This window comes from Dama dama, chromosome 24 (genome assembly GCF_033118175.1).
Source record: "Dama dama isolate Ldn47 chromosome 24, ASM3311817v1, whole genome shotgun sequence".
Classification (NCBI taxonomy): domain Eukaryota; kingdom Metazoa; phylum Chordata; class Mammalia; order Artiodactyla; family Cervidae; genus Dama; species Dama dama.
The window spans coordinates 59,415,767-59,432,671 of NC_083704.1; the positions used below are offsets into that span (position 1 = coordinate 59,415,767).

General features: G+C 50.7%; 1 protein-coding gene across 12 annotated transcripts in view; it reads left to right on the forward strand.

Annotated features, from left to right (window-relative positions):
• ATG7 (autophagy related 7) overlaps nucleotides 1-16,905 on the forward strand; it is a 410,364-nt gene that overhangs the window by 130,166 nt on the left and 263,293 nt on the right. For all 12 annotated transcript variants that reach the window (XM_061128848.1, XM_061128859.1, XM_061128855.1 and 9 more), the window contains 4 exons: nucleotides 5,579-5,696; nucleotides 7,406-7,483; nucleotides 11,247-11,363; nucleotides 12,604-12,753. In XM_061128848.1, the coding sequence (XP_060984831.1) occupies nucleotides 5,579-5,696; nucleotides 7,406-7,483; nucleotides 11,247-11,363; nucleotides 12,604-12,753 (463 nt within the window). The remainder of the gene's footprint in view (nucleotides 1-5,578; nucleotides 5,697-7,405; nucleotides 7,484-11,246; nucleotides 11,364-12,603; nucleotides 12,754-16,905) is intronic.

Below are 16,905 nucleotides of genomic sequence, written 5' to 3' on the forward strand. Positions count from 1 at the left end.
TAGTTGAAAGGTTATTATTTTTTTGAGTTTCAATAATTTTATTCTTTGGCACAACTAATTATAGGAAAAAAAAAAAACTATTCACAGAAGTTAGGATTGATTTTGTTGCAAAATCCAGGTTTCTTAAACCTTACAATCCAGAAATTTTAGCTGAAGGAGATAAAGTCTGTGATCCCGTGGCTGTGGTTTTCTCCCAGATGGCCTGATTTTCTTGGTCATCATATGTCAGTTAGCTGTTGAATATTCACCACGTGAGAGGCTCCGTGGTAGGCACTGGGGGAAGTGACTAAGAATTAAGACATGGGAGTCCTGGATTGGAAGCTTGAGGGCTTGGAATCTACCCCTGATTAACTGCCCTACCTGGAATGAGTCTTTTTCATTTTCTCAGCTTCAGTTTCCTCATCTGCAGCTCCCAGCTTCTAAATGTTCCTTTCAGTTTTGAAAGTCTGATTTTCTTCCTTTCTTTTTTTTTTTTTAATTCAACTTTTTTGTAAAAGTCTGATTTTCTGACTCCCCCTTTCTTAGGATTATTGGTGCCATGGTCTAAACCGTGTTCTTCAAAAGCACATATGTTGAAAACCCAGGGCCCAAGGTTACGGTCTGAAGAAGTGGGCCTTTAGGAGGTGGTGAGGGCAGTGCTCTCATTAATGGGGTTAGTGACAGGGACCCCAGAGACCTAGCTCACCCCCTCCACCCTGCGAGGACACAGCTGAAGCGGAAGAAGCTCTTTGCCAGGAGCTGGCACTTTGATCTTGGACTTCCAGCTTCCAGAGCCATGAGGGAAAAACGTCTGTTGTTTGGCAGCCCCCCAGTCTGTGGTGTGGTACAACCTCTGCTCAGGCAGACTGAGACAGTCAGGAAGTTTACTGAAAGCCCTTGGAGCTCCTCCGAAGAAACGAGGTCTTTGTATCCAAATTGTTTTGGTCATGATTGTTCTTTCTTTGCGTTTATTGCTGAGCATGTGTGTGGGTTTGTAGGGAAAATCTGCCTGCATTTATTCATCAAACACTGAATGTTTCTTGTGTGCAGACATGTAGGTGGTAGGAATACAAAGCCTTAAGCCAACAGGGAACTCCGGAGGAGCTCTGCATGGAGGTGGGAGACAGGTATTAGCATCACACATGCAGTAAGCATGGGGGGCTGATGGTTGGTTCAGAAATGCTTACTGATTGCTTCCGCTGGGTCCTGCTGATAGAATGTGCCGGGCCCCGGGCATACAGAGAAGCGTAAGATGCCGTTTGGAGAGCTAACAGCCTGAGTCCTCCTCTGTAGATGCCAGGTGTACCTCAGCTTTGCCCAGCACCAGTGAAACCCCTCTCACTCTGAGATCCCGGAAGCCAGGTGAGTCTCTGCCAGCAGTTGGCATCACAGGGTCCCGTTATCTGCCTTGTTTCGGCTGAATTATTGGTCACACTTGGCTGATTTGAGTCGGCACCGACTGTGCTGCGCTGGAGCAAGCTGTCTTAGGCTGGCGCGCTGATGAACCAGACCCCAGTGCGTAATGGCCCTAACACAGAGGGGGTCTGTTTCTTACCTGCTTAGTAGTCCAGGTGGGGGCCGGGGGGCGGAGGTGGTCCAGTCTTTTTCTGTCTCGTGCCTCCATCGTCCTGGAGGGCTTGCCTTTGTGTGCTGCTGAGAACGGAATTGTCACCTTCCGGTGGCAAGAGAGAGGAGGTGCAAGAGAACCAAAGTGGAAATCTGAGGAGACACCCCCAGCTCTCTTAAAGACCCTTAACGGCCGGGGTGAGCGTGGGGTGGGGGGGCATGTATCACCCCACTCACGTTCCGTCAGGCAGAGCCGAGGCCTCACCATCCCGCAGGGGAGGCTGAGACATGGTGCCGAGCTACAGGCATCAGAGCATTACTTCTATATAAAGAGAGAGAAATAGACTTTGGTGGACAATCTCTGTACAAATTTAAAGCTAGTGAAAAAAAAAATCCTTTGCTTTGAGGAACATTTACCTAGTTTTTTATTTTTAAAATATATAGCATCTTTTCAGAATGGTTTTTAATGAATTAACTTTTTATTTTTGGCCGTGGTGAGTCTGTGCGGCCGCACAGACTTTCTCTAGTTGTGACGAGTGGGGGGCTACTCTCTGGATGTGGTACGCAGGCTCATCACTGTTGGGGAGCATGTGCTGTAGGACATGTGGACTCAGGAGTTGTGATACACAGGCTTTATTGCTCCGTGGTATGTGGGATCTTCCTGGACCCGGGATTGAATGGTTGTCTCCTGCATTGCAAGGCAGATTCTTAATCACCGGACCAGTAGGGAATCCCAACATTTACCTAATTAGTGATAAGACATATTTTCCTTTTCTAAGCTTCAGGTTGGGCTTAATAAGAGAAATAGAAGGCATAACCCTTGCGTTCAGAGACCTTAAATAGTGACTGAGGAAATACGGCTCATTTGCTAGATCATCTGTGCAGGACACAGGCCCTCTTATTTTCCACCATCTTACCAGCACCTAACGCAGGTCCGACATGGACTGGCCACTCAGATAGCTGTTGGCATCGATTGCAAGAAGTCTGAGGGCCTGGCTGTCAAAATGGGAAGTGGCATGGCTGGTGGAAAGGCACCCATGGACCCCGTTAGAGGACACGATGACCAGAAGCTCAGAGATGGTTACAGCAAGCAGGAGATCATGCAGTCGGGCCCCTGGACTGAGTGTGACTTGGATCCCAGAGCTCCCCACGGGCAGGTGAGACTGTGCACATGTGATAAAGGCTTCTCCAGATTCATTCCATCCCAGCCACCCTCACCGCCTGTCTGTCCTGGAGAATCTGGCCATGTGTCTGCCTTTGCCCAGGAAGTTCCATAACCGCCCTCGTACTTTTCCTGAGTCATCACTGTGAGGCTGAGTGAGGTTGAGGGCCTGCGGTCCAGCGAAAACATGCCCGGCTTCAGGCCTTTGTAGGATCTGATCTTTTCCCTGACTCGGGTTAGTGTGTTCACTAGCTAGCTAGAGTTCACTGTAGGCTGTAGCGTATGGGGCAGACGTCTGATGCTAGTTTTCTAAAACGGCTTTATTGAGGTTTACTTCACGTACCATGTGAAATCCCCTGGTGGCTCACAAGGCAAAGCGGCTGCCTGCAGTGCAGGGGACCCGCGTTCTGCCCCTGGGTCGGAAAGATCTCCTGGGCAAGGAAATGGCAGCCCAATGCGGTACTCTTGCCTGGAAAATCCCATGGGCGGAGGAGCCTGGTAGGATACAGTCCATGGGGTTGCGAAGAGTCGGACATGACTGAGCAGCTTCACTTCACTTTACGCACCATACAATTTACCCATTTAAAATGTACAGTTCAGCACTTAGTATATTCATGAGGTGCAGGCGCCACCAATGCACACTTTGGTCACCCCAAAGAGAAGCCCTGTACCCTTAGCAGTCACTCCCCACCCCTCCCTTCTGCCTTCCCCCCGCTCTAGACAACCACGACTCTGCTGTCTGTCTCTATGGATTTGGCTGCTCTGGACATTTCACAGCAGTGGCGTCACAGCAGCCTAAACTCATACATGTCCAGGCGCAGGATTTGGACTAAACTCTCTAGTTTCCAAATCTAAGGCTCTTTCCAGTCCTCCTCTGAGCCACCTCTTTCTGCAACAAGTGGAACTTGAACTTGGAGAAACTACTGGAATGACTTTCCCTCCCACTTTCACATTTTAAGTTCTTTCCTCTGGCCACCTCTCCGGGTGGAACTTTAGCCTTGAAAAATGATTCTCCTCTGAAACTCACTAATGAGGTCACGCAAGGGCTGACGTCCTAGCAGCTACTTGACTTCTCATGCTTTAGTTTCCTCCACTCTCAGCTCTCACAGCAAGGCTTTGGCCTGGCATCCAGGGCATCTGGACGCTAGGAGGGCGGGTACCAGATTTGATCAGAGCATCCTTCTCTGTTTCTCTAGTCCTTTCAGGAAGCCATGTCTGTGTGTAGAACCACGTCTGCCTGTAGAAGCCTGGTTTGCCAGCTGCTAAGCTTCCTTTTTCTTCCCTCTCAGTCTAGTCTTGTCCTTTTCTGATTTCTTTTTTCTCCTCAAGTCTATCCTTGATGTCCTCATCTCACCTGAGTGAAGAATATTCTTCTATTGTGGTAGAGTGGTGACACATACAACCCATGAGCCACTGACTCATCAGCCCCCAGAGGCAAGCTCTGGCCTTTGAAAGTTGCTTCTCCCAGGACTTGGCATTTGAGCCTTAGAGACAGCATTTGGCAGAACCTCCTCACCCGTCGCACCCCTCCACACCTGCTGCAGGTTTAGATCTCTCTAAACCTGCAGCCCCACCCTCCTTCCCGAACCCCATTTTACTTACTCAAAAGGGAGAGGCGCTAGGTCTGAAGAGCTGCCATCTGTGTAAGCAGTGAGCATACTCTGCGGTGGTTGTGACCACAGTATGCATCTTGTCATAAGATGAGTACTGTTTTCAGTAAACACCTGTAGCCTCTGAAGGGCTTCCCAGGTGGCTCAGTGGTGAAGAACCCTCCTGCAAATGCAGGAGACACGCGTTTGATCCCTGGGTCGGGAAGATCCCCTGGAGAAGGAAATGGCACCCCACTCCAGTATTCTTGCCTGGAGAATCCCATGGACAGAGGAGCCTGGCGGGCTACAGTCCAAAGGGTCACAAGGAGTCAAACACGGACTGAGCAACTGAACCCACACACACAACCTCTGAAACGCAAATTAGTCATTTTGGTGGCGAGACCAAGTTTTCCCACATCAGGGTTGTGTTCAGAGTCATCTCATCTTTCTCCTCTCCTGACCTGGATTACTCTGGGCCTGGGGAGACAGTGTAGACTGTGATACCCAGGAGGCACGACGTGGCCACATGGGTGTCCGGGGTGTGGTGCGGGGCGCCGCGTGGCCCACACGCCCTCTGGGACGCGCTTTGTGGCGGCCGCATGCGCAGCCTGTGTGCGGTGGTGAGGTCAGTGCCAGCAGGAGGAGGAGGCATGCCCCTGCCTTTGGAGAGCTTCCTGTCCTCCAGGGGGTGTGCGTGTTGGTCTTGAAAACACTCTAAAATACTATGCTCATGGTCAGAGAAGGGATGGATGGATGGCTTCCTGGAAGAGGAGGATTTGCAGCAGGGCGCTGAAGCCTGGGAGTGCTTGAGGGGGGAGTGGGCAACACAGACCCTTAGAGTCAACAATCCTAAGCTGAGACGCCAGCTCTGCCTGTTATGTGACCTTAAGCAAGTTACTTAATCCTTCAAGTGGGAGAACAAACTCCTTTCAGAACCGATCCCTTATACCCAGGTTCAGTAGAAGCTCAGTAAATAACGTCTCCCTTTCAGTTTAAAGATGGGAAAGAATTTTTTTCAATAGGAAAAGAGCTTATATCTGGGAGGCAGTGGAAAGACAGCATGCAGAGACATTAGGGGAAGGGGAGTAGAGAGACTTTTAGGGGGTAGAGTGCCTGGTTTTGCTTCTTATGCAATGATATTCGTCGTTTTCCAAAGAAATGTAAGCCAGTCTTTGCCCTGCAGAGCGCAGTCCTTGTGTCTGACTGTCTTCCAGTCTGTTTGTCGTCAGCTGCCTTTCCGAGTCCCAGCTGTGCCCATTAACCACGTTTCTCTCGTACCCAGGAGTGCGCCCACCCCAGCCCGCTGCTGCCCGGCGGTCGGCACATTGTATAATACCAACACTCTGGAGGCTTTCAAGGCTGCAGATAAGAAGCTACTTCTGGAAGAAGCAGCAAACGAGGTTAGCTGGGAAACGCGATGTACCCGTTGTCTTGTCCACGGTCCCGCGGGCACGCAGTCGCAGACCAAGTGCCTGACTCTGTCACAGAAGCTAGCGTGTACCCGGCACTCAAGCGCACTCAGGGCCTTCTGCAGTGGTGGGTGGGTCAGGGAGGAGCCAGCCAGGCTCTTGCCTGAGGAGGAGGTCACAGCAGAGAAGGGAAGCGCGCGCCGGCTGGCCTCCGGTTAGCATTCTGCAGCAGCTCAGCCTCTCTGAGTGTGCCAGCCCCGTGCCCATATCTCGTGCACTCGGGTTCTCTGTTCCCAGTGCCCCCGGAGAGGCTTTCTAGGCCTGAGCGCTGTCACGCTGTCAGAGCCCATCATGTCTCCCCCGCGTCCTCAGGGCTGAACGGAAAGGCTCCGTGGGACTTCCTGGGGCCCCCGTGACCCGGCCTCTGCGGCCCCATGGCCTTCCGTCCCGTCACTCTTGCTCTCGCCGTCTCTGACCACTCAGGGCAGATCAGGGAGCACTCCTCCCTTCACTGCTTCCTGCGGTCCCCTCTCTCCCTGGGACACGATGGTTTCCTCTGCCTGGAATGTCTTTCCTTTCCTTCATGTCTGAGTTAGTGTGAGGAATAAGTGGGGACCAGTTTATCCCAGCCCTCTCTACCACCTACTTCATCGATGAGCTTCACCCCGGTGAGTTTTATGTACATGGGGACCATGATCAGAGAGGGGCATCCCCTGCCTCGGGCCTGGGCCCCCTCCTGCCCCTTGTAATGGGGAGCAATGGTTGCCCTCCTCGGCCTGTGGCGTGACTGCTCGTGGGCTCCTGCGTGTTTCAGAGCCCGTCTCGAGAGAGTCGGTCGGCTCTTAGGCTGTCATTGGAAACAGCAGGCTGCTCCCCAGGAATCCCAGCCCTGTCCCGTGTCCGGGCTCAGCCTCCCCTTCGGTTTGTCGGGAGTGGGGCCAGCTCTCCTGGGCTCCAGCTCCTCCAAGCTCGGTGTTTCCACAGCAGGACCTTCTCTCTGCTGGTTCCGTCTTCTGCTCACGTGTGTGCCGGGGTTTCTGGTGGCCCAGCTGTCGCTTTCCTCAGTGGCCCAAAGTTTAGCCTCCAGTCTTAGTTCCTGAAATGTCTGACCAGGACCCGCTTCTGCTCCTGGTCACAGTCCTTCCTGAGTATCCATAAACTTGATTTTTCTTTGTTTCTCTTCAGGGAAAGAGTATACCAAATAAGACTTTTAGAAAATGCTCTGTACATAGTTCAGATCACGGCCTCTGGAGCCCGTCCCTGGCTGCGTCCCCTCCCCTGTCCTTAGCTGAGGTCAGGGTTCCTCCCAGGTACTGTCTGCCCATCTGCGAGATCCCCTGCTGCCTGGCGGCATACAGACACGGGTGCCCGGCTCTCTCCCAGGCTGTTAGCTTCTGGAGGGCGGGGACTGTGCCTCTTTCTTCTGTATCCCTGATGTGCTTGCTCTGTAGTTGACATTAAGTAAACATCTGTGGAACGCAGTAACCAAGGCACGAACGGGCCGGGTTTCCTCCTTGACACTGAGACCCAGCAAGAGAGAGGATGCTTTTGGACTTGCCTGTGTCTCTGCAGGGGGCCTGGGATGAGTGTGCTGGGCCTGTGGGCAGGAAGGCTCGCTGCCCTGCAGCTCCGCGTGTTCCTGGGAAGGAGGTGGGAGGAGACCCCGGGACCTGCCTTGATGTTCCTCCTCCTCCCGGCAGATCTGGGAATCCATCAAATCGGGAGCCGCCCTGGACAACCCTGTGCTCCTCAACAAGTTCCTCCTCTTGACGTTCGCGGTAAGTCCACAGGCTCGGCGGGGTCTGGACTGTGGACTGCCCTGGCCGAGCCCAGGGCGCTGGTGGGACAGTCAGCTCTCTTCTCTCAAGTCACATCTGTTGAACAAATCCTTGGGTGGTTAGTCACCCGGTATGGCTGGCGTTTCTCACTGATGCAAGATTAATTCATTCTCACCGATCGTACTGGTGGTGGTTGCCTGGTTTATGTGACAGGGAGACCCAGCTGTCGTCATTTGAGGACGTGACGAAGTCTGGTTCCAGGAGCTGGGTCCATTGCTGCTAACGTCTTTGTTTAGTTCAGCGCCGCAGAGCTTAGTTGCTGAGTCCGTCGACATAAGGAACAGGTGACGACTCGAGGATCTAAGCCATCCCCAGGTGACTTCTAGATGAGAGGAAGTCACCCTGCATAGCTTGTCCACACAGTTGTGTTTTGTTTTGTTTTTTAACAAAGAAAATGTTTTATTTAAGTGAGAGCTAATTAAAATGAACTTTAAGGGCAGCTTTGAAGAGGAGAAGAAATCACATTAGGGGAACAGCTGCTGCCCAGGGAAGCAGGGGGAGGGAGCGTCAGTGATGGGGCACATGGGGAGACGGTGAGGGCTGATTTTAATAGAAGTGCCAGGCCACCCACACGCATGTGTATACACACATATGCGTGCGTGTGTGTATCTCCATAGAATGCTCATTTACCCTTTATCATTATGTGGACATTATAGTATTCTGTCAAGTATATGTTCTATAGACCTTTTTATATCTAAGTTGTTTTCAATATTCACTATTTTATTTTACTTCTGACTGCACCACACAGCATGTGGGATCTTAGTTCCCTAACCAGGGGTCGAACCCACGACCCCTGCACTGGAAGCAGTCTTAACTACTGGACTGCAAGGCAAGTCCCCAGTGTTCACTATCATTAAAAAAAAGTTTCAGTGAACATTGTCATCCACACTGATTTTATTTTCCCGCTTATTTCTTTAGAAGATAGCCCGTTGGAGTGGGCATGTAAATGTACTGATGTTGACACGTATTAAGCACGCTGGTTGTTCACCCCAGCTTTATCAGCTTCGTATGTTAATCCTCTTCCCTACATTTTTCTTTTCTTTTTTTGGTTTGCCAAGTTAACAGGTCTTGCCTTCCTTTCTCCCCCACGAACTCGTCCTCCATTTCTTCCTCCTGCTGCCTCTCTGATGCACCACCGGAGGCAGAGGGGAGAGAGAAAGGATTCAAACTGGGGGTCGTACCCAGAGTCGGGGGTGGTGGGCATGGGAGCCCTGCAAGGAGCACATTTCTTAACAAGTTAAATTGCTTTCTGTGTGTCAGTGGTGAGATAGAAGAGCACCAGATACTTCAGGGGATTACTAGACACAATTTGGCTTTGTATTTTGTAAATTTGAGTAATTTTGTAAGGATAAATAAAAGCAATGCTAATTAAAGTTTTTTTTTTTTTTAACTTTACCATCTATACATCTTCTGTATTAAGAGTTCTGGCTAGTAAAATCGAATAGACAACTTGTGTTTAATGAGAAAACAGCATTGGATCTCACTTAAAGCTTTAAGGCATCTCCCAGAGTCATTATGTGAGATGGGCATGTTGCCCTTTCTACTGAGTGTTCTTAGCCTGCGTTTAAAAAAAATTAAAAGTCTCTGTCTTCAGAAACCTGTCAGACAGAAAGGGCTTTATGTTTGATGTAATCGAGGTCTCTTGTATCCTGAAAAGCATCCTAAGAAATTCAAGCCTTTTGACTCTTGAAGATGACCTGATAAGAGCTCTTAGAAGTGGCCAAGGCCTTCATCTTGAATCGTTTAACCTTTTGCTAAAGATCAGTTATGACAAATCATTTAAGCATATGGAAGAGAGAAAAATCTCTAGAGGTGTTTTTCTTTCCTTTCTGCTCTTTCTAGGATTCCAGGGTACAGACACTTTATTAATTTCCATTTTGCAGTTTGCTTTGCTGTTGTTAAAGGGAATTTGTCCTTAGTTGATCAGTTAGTGGCAGAAATAAAAACTGGAAGCTATAATGACTAGTCTTCTTCATCTGGACATGTGTTTATGTGTAAGTTTGTTTTTAAAAAGTCACCTAGTATGACTCCATCTGTTTGGAAAGTCCAGAATAGGCAAAGCTATAGTGACTGGATGTAGGCTAGGGGTTTCCAGGGGATGAGAGTGAGGTGAATGGAGAGTTTCTATGAATGGTATTTCTAACTAATAAACCAGTAGGGAGTTTCTGCTATTGGGGTTTCTTTTTGGGGGCAATGAATACTTTCTGAAATTGGTGGGGATGGTGGTACAGCCTTGTCAGTATACTAGAAAACCACTTAACATGCTTTAACATCTTTAACGTGGTGACTTCTTTCTTCTGGCTTCATTGCCTTGTGTGGGCTCCCTCTAGTTGCAGCGAATGGAGGCTCCTCTCTAGCTGAGGTGCCCGGGCTTCTCACCGCAGTGGCTTCTCTTGTCGGAGCACACCACCACCAGGGCGCGTGGTCTCAGTAGTTGCGGCTCCCGGGCTCTGAGGCACAGTCCAGTAGTGTGGCGCTCAAGCGCTTGGGATCTTCCCAGACCAGAGAGCAAACCTGGGTCCCCTGCATTGGCAGGCAGATTCTCACCCACTACGCCACCAGGTGAGTCCAACATGGTGGCCTTTATGGTACATGACTCATACCTCGATGAAAAGTCATCAAGCATCCATCCCCTCCTGATTCCTAGCAGGATTCAAGAGGAAATATCAAGTAGCGAAATAAACTACAAAGTGGTCTGTGGTAACAGGCTGGTGGGGAAGCTGGCAGGTACCCACATGACCATAGGATCCTCCCACATGAGTGACTCAGGCCACACCTGCTACAGAAATTCAGAGACGAGAACACTGGACCTGAGTGGGGACAGCCTCACAAGTCACTGGCCCCTTATCGCCTCCCCTGGTTGGGGAGCAGTCACATACACCCCTGAAGGCACAGCCTCTTCTATCGTCCGTGCACCTTAGTTCTTGGAACCTCTTCTGTGACTCATCCAGCTACTCATGTGCTTGTTTCATCTCTGTTCCCTGCAGTGACTGAGCTACCTGAGCGCTGGGCTGAATTTTCTTCATCTTCTTACTGCCGGAGTATCTAACATTTTGCCTTGTACACAGCAAGTGCGTAGTTGGTGACTTGAATTTCACCAATACAACATTCCTGAAAACCCTGCTATAGTATCTCAGGTTATGCGTAGCATGTTCTAATAACTTGAATAGCATGCTTAGTTCATTCAGTTGTGACAAGAGTGGTAACTGTTTGGAAGTTGTACCTCCACAGATGGCACGCTGGGTACGCCTGGTACCACGGACAAGAGCTTACGTTTTGGAAGTAGAATTCTGCTCTCTTCTCTGCCACTTAGTATCTATGTTCAAGCGTTCCACCCCTCTCTAAGCTTCAGTTTTCTGTCTATAAAATCCGCTGATAATAGTTACCTCCCGGGGTGATTTTATATGTTAAACAATGATGACAACAACATCAGTTACTTATTGAATACTTTCTATTAGCAAGTGGTCGATAAAATATATTATGTCTATCCTGATACATTAGTGTTAATGTGTGGGAACATTTCAGATAAACAGGGAGCTTCTGTCGTATGTCATGAGTTCTGTTGGGAGATTTCTGACAAGCTGGTCATTTCTCGTGTGCATTAGTTTTTCTGTCTTATGTAGCTGTTGGGAAGTTAACGTTAGTAGGCGCATTTCCGTGTGATCACCGGTGCTATTCTGATATGTTGTATTGTTTCTTCCAGGATCTAAAGAAGTACCACTTCTACTACTGGTTCTGCTCCCCCGCTCTCTGCCTTCCAGAGAGTATACCCCTCATTCAGGGGCCAGTGGGCTTGGATCAATGGTTTTTGCCAAAACAGGTATCAACAAATAAAATGCAGATCAAACTGGGTTTAAATGTGTATCTGGCTCATTCTAAAGACAGACCTGCACTTGTCTGGATGAGGAGGCAGTCTCTGGAATCCTCCAAAGATGGCACTAGGAGCAGACTTACTCTCATAGTGTTTTGTAAATGAGTTTGAAGCATGGTCAGCAGCACTTGTCCAGGTCCTCGTGACCTGTGTTGAGATGCTGAGCCAGTAGGGAGGAATTACAGAAACACTTTGAAAGACTATGGGGATTTGCCAGAGCGTGATCTCCACTCTCAGTGGAGAGAGTCTTTGCAACCAAAGAGGAGACTTCTTCCTTCCTTTGTGCCAAGTTGCAGAACTTCTACATTAAGGATGGTCCCTACAGAGCTAGTCGTTGCAGTTTAAGGAAGATAATAAGGTCATTAGACGTGGTTCCCAGAAGAGCAGTGAAAACCGTCATGTTGGTAGAAGACAGACCCTCAGCCCCCAAATTCTGATTGTTATCGAGGCAGATACTGAGTGTCAAGATGACTTGAATTCACGAAGCATGTCGCTCGCTAAAGCCCAGAAATCCAAAGCCAGGAAGAGCCCTTGTTAATTAAAAAGCTCATTTGCTAAGATAAATCAAAGGTTGTGGTTCTGTGGATTGAATTTTCTAAGGAGAAATACAAGTGGGAACAAAAGAATAGGCCTGGGGATTGAGTGCTGATGGGTTGGAGGTTTCTCTTAATGGGGACAAAATGTTCTCAAATTATTGTGACCAATTCCTGTGAACGTGCTACAAACAGCCTTGAATTGTGCTTTGTGAATGAGTCAGTTGTATGATAAGTAAGAGAAAGCGTGTCTCAAGGGAGCTATTAAAGATTATAGAAGGGGTCAGGGCGAAATCCATCCATGGTAGACTCATGCTTGTTTATCACAGGTGAGGCTTAGTGTCTGGACGCCTCTCTAAACCTTTGTGGTGGCATCTTAGGGAACTGGGAGCCATCATTGCTAAGGGTGCTGTAAAGTATTTGTGTGTGCTCCTGTCTGAGACACTCCAGCTTGCACATGGGAGGCATTGTCTCAAAGTGAGCTGGTATGATTTGGGGCACTCTTAGGTTTGGTTGCTGCAAAAGAGGAACAGGGGTGTGGTCAATCACTTCCGGTCTTCTGGCCTGAAAGTATCTTTCATTGTATGTTAATTGTTCTCAGTTCAGAGCTAGGTAAGTAGTTGTCTGGAGAATAACTCAGTGTTTCCTGATTTCAGATTCAAGCCCTGGAACACGCGTATGATGACCTCTGTCAGACTGAAGGCGTCCCCGCGCTGCCTTACTTCCTAATCAAGTATGATGAGACCACGGTGCTGGTTTCCTCGCTCAAACACTACAGCGATTTCTTCCCAGGTCAAAGGGCAAAGGTCAGAGAAACTTTGAGGAGCATTTTATTATCCACTAAGAAATCTGATGTTCATGTTATGAGAGACCACTGCGAAATTCCAGCTCATTTAGGTTTCTTAAGCCTTCCAGAGACGGTTTCAGGACATCTCCTCATCTTCACTGTCCCCCACCCCTTCACTTCCCAAATCAGGACCTCCTCCAGGCTTTCTTAGCTCTGTGGCACCTCAGAGTAATTGTGGATTCCTCACGTCCTCAGTTTTTCTTTCTGATACACTTTCTATCTATGTTTTAATCATTGCCAGAGCTACGGCGGCAGTGCAGACTCTGGCCCTCTCGCTCCTGGTCGGGGACGGTCTCCACCCCGCAGGGGTCTCCCTCGGCCCCGTCACGTTCCCTGTGCCGCTCACTGAGCAAGAGCTCAAGACGCCGGCCCTCGGCCCCCGGGCCAGCTTTCCTGCCTCGTCTTCCCCTGTTGTCCTCATGAGCCATTGCTCCCGCTAAGCTCCTCTGTTTTCACCACAGCCCCCTAAGCAAACAGACCCAGAAGTGTCCCTGTGTCTGTCTTTGCCCTCGTGTTGTTTGGTCTTCCTGAAGTAGGTCCTGCCTGTGGGGCTGCTGAGAGATCTGTCCCGTTGTCAAAGCCCTGCGTCCACGGAGAGGCCTTCTCGTGTTCGGGTGTGACCTGTCCCCTCGGACTCACCGCCCTGGCCCCGCCTCCCCCGCCTCACTCCCCTTCTCACTCCCTCGCACACGCTGCCTTTCGCGCTGTCGGACTCTGCGCTGCCAGAGGACAGGGACCGAGTCCCACACGTATCTGCCTCAACGTAGTGCCAGCCCTCGCCTCAGGCCCTCAGTAAAACTCTTTTGAATGAGGGAAGGAGTACTGTAAGTGTCTTTTAGATGTGATGAGATAGATAGGAAGCTGTCCTTGCCATATTAAGACACTGAAAATTAAAAATAAAATATTGATGATGAGTATCACGCAGGTTTGAAATCAAGTGGGAGAATTTCAGTCACCGTGTAGGGACGTCAGAGCTGAGATGAGACGGGCCTCTCGCTGGTGCCTCTTCCTTGGCCTGAACTTCAGGTGCCTCTTTTTTTTAAGTAGATTTTTTCTTTCTCACCTACACTAGCATTTTCTTTGTCAGAGGGAGCCCTCTTCAGATTGATGACTGAGGGTTGGGTTTTTATTATAGTCCTTGCCCTTGGCCCCACACCAGTCAGGTTCACAGACCTGTAGCTAACTTAGCAGCAGCGAGACCATTCATTGGTGCTTCAAGGCCCCGTTGTGACAGCAGATGGGGCAAATTGGCCTGGCTTTGAAAGCGGCTGGACTTCAGATTGTGCGTGGTGAAGACGTGGTCTTCCCCCGGAGGGCGGCTCTGCCAGAGCAGCAGTTGGCAGAGCACTTGGCAGTTTGAAGGGGGCTTTCATGTGCTCTGTCGTGGAATAACGTCATGGCATAGGTATTCTCAGTACCTGCGTTTCCTGTTTTTATTTAGTTTTGGCTGTGCCGGGTCTTTCGTTGCTGTGTGCCCGCGGTCTCTGGTTGAGCTTGCAGGGGCTGCTCTCTAGTTGTGGTGGGCAGGCTTCTCCTTGCGCTGGGCTTCTCTTGTTTTTGGAGCACCAGCTTGAGGGCCCGTGGGCTCCATAGTCATGGCACACGGGCTTAGTTGCCCCGAGGCATGGGGGATCTTCCCAGACCAGGGATCGAACCCATGTTCCCTGCCTTGGCAGGTGGATTCTTAATCACTGGATCACCAAGGAAGTCCTGCATTTTCCCTGACAAAAATGAGACTCAAACGGCTGAATTGTCTGGTTCCGAAGCCCATGCACTTTCTCATGTCACTGGGGGAGAGGTGGACCCTGCTTGCCATTTGGAATCAAGTAGGTCTGGCTTCCAGTGTTGCCACCTCGTAGGTCTGTAGCCTTGGGGAATGCGCACACCCTTGCATCGCCCAGGTCTCACTGTCCATGGTGGTGACGCTACCACCTGTGTGTGCGTCCTTGCTCAGTGGTGTCTTACTCTTTGAGACCCCGTGGACTGTATAGTCTGCCAGGCTCCTCTCTACCCTGACACTGCTGACAAGGAAGAAGTGCGATGACGTGGGTAGTGTGCCCAGCGTGCAGCAGGTGGGCAGTGCCTGTCCACTTCCTCTCCTTCTCAGCAGCAGCCGGATTTTAAAGCCTGAACAGCTCTCTGGCGTCTCCTGTGAAGTGGTCTGGGCGAGCTGGCGAGGCCCCTGACCCAGAGGCCAACCAGCACCCAATCTGGACACAGCATCCTTCACTGGGTTAAGGTCGTATCTCAGGAAAGCCTGGCACGGCTCCGCGCATGTCATGAGCACCTCCTGTGAGCCAGAAATTGTGAAGTATGATTGCACCTGTTCTTGTGGAATCCGAGCCCTTGTAGGAGCAATGAGACATCGACTTGTGGAAAGTTCACTAGAAATTCAAGTCACGGAGGAGAAGGACCAGCGAAGTGACACGGATACTTGGTGGTTTATCTGTGCCTCTGTGTCCAGTCTTGTTCTAGGAAGGATTACCAGAACCTGCACAGACTGGTGGGCCCTCAGGAGCTTCGTGGCCTCGCGGCCGACCTCCCTTGGGTGGTCCTGGGTCCCATCCACCCCCGCCATGCTGCCGGATGCATTTTCTCACGCAGCAATCAGATCATGTCCCTCTGCTACCTGAAACCCCGCTGTGGCCCCTGTGGCCTTCAAGGCAGAGTTAGAAAGGCTTAGCGTTCAGGGCCTCCTCAGACCTGGTGCCTGCCCATCCCTCCCACCTCACCTTCGATTGCTCCCCAAGCTGTGCCCTCCAGACGCCCCTGCCCCCCTCGTCTTCTCCCCATCTTCCCGCCCTAGGTCACGCCCAGCCGGTGTTCCTCCTGCCGCTGGCCAGTGCCTCACCCCCGCCTTCCCAGTTCACACCCTGGAAGCGCTGGCGGGTCCCGGCACTGGTTGACACCTCTCTTCTGGGTGCTGGTCGCGGTCCCTCTCCGGGCACCGACTGGGCTCGCGTGCCATCGCTGGTTTGCCACAGGTCGTCTCAACTGGGATCCCTGACCAGCCCATGAGCAGCTGTCACACCGAGACGGTGTTACACCCCACAGCACAGGCCCCACATGTAGCCTGATGCCAGACACTTGACGGGCACACAGTGTGTGCGTGAATTTAGAGAGGAGACAGCTGCTGATCCTTGTGGACAAGCGCGAGGCTGGTGAGCACGGAGACTTCCCAGGAAAGCAGGACTGGAGCAGAGCCCTGAAGACATGAGGGGTTCCCAGGTGGCTCAGCTGGTAAAGAATTCAGTGCGGAAGACCCGGGTTTGATCCCTGGGTTGGGAAGATCCCCTGGAGAAGGGAGAGCCTACCCATTCCAGGACTCCGGCCTGGAAAATTCCAGGGACTGTCCATGGGGTCGCAAAGAGTTGGACCTGACTGAGTGACTATTTCTTTCTGGAGATGTGATGTCTGTGAAACCTAGCTTTCACTTCACCCAAGCCTGTTCCTGCCTCATGGTGTGAACCCTGCTCACTTGCTTTCACATAATTCCACTTCCTCTTTCGTGTTCCTTGAGTCATGAACTTTCCTTGAAATTTTTTATCCTGTCCTTTGAGAAATAGGCATTCTTTTCTACATGAATTCCTGCCTTTGTGCTCCAGCTTCCTGTTTTACTCTATTTCGTGCCTCCTCCTCTCACCAGGGACTTTGACCCTCAAGAAGCCACTGCTCCTCTGTCAGCTCTGCCGTGGTATCTTCACACAGAAGCTGGAGAACTGTTGGAATCCCTCTAGGTTTCTCTCCTTTTAGTCTGCTTTCTCCTCTGGGAAACCTGGTGCCCACAACCCCACTGACCACCTTCTCCAGCCTGAACTTCCCTCTGGACCCTGGCCTGCATTATCCAACCCCCTGCCTGCCTTCTGCAGCACCTCGAATTCAATATGTCTGAGTTGAACTCAAGGTCTTCACCCCAAGTCTGGTCCCCTCCTGGGCATCGCCGTCTTGTAGCGTTACGGTCATCTATCCGGTCACGAGGGCTGGGAATCTGAGCAGCCAACTGGACACCTCTCTGTCCTCTACCAGCACCATATCCGTGGATTTCACCTCCTAAACTTCTCTCTGTCTGCCACCTCTGCGTTTCTTCTGCCACCTTCCCAGCCTGAGCTTC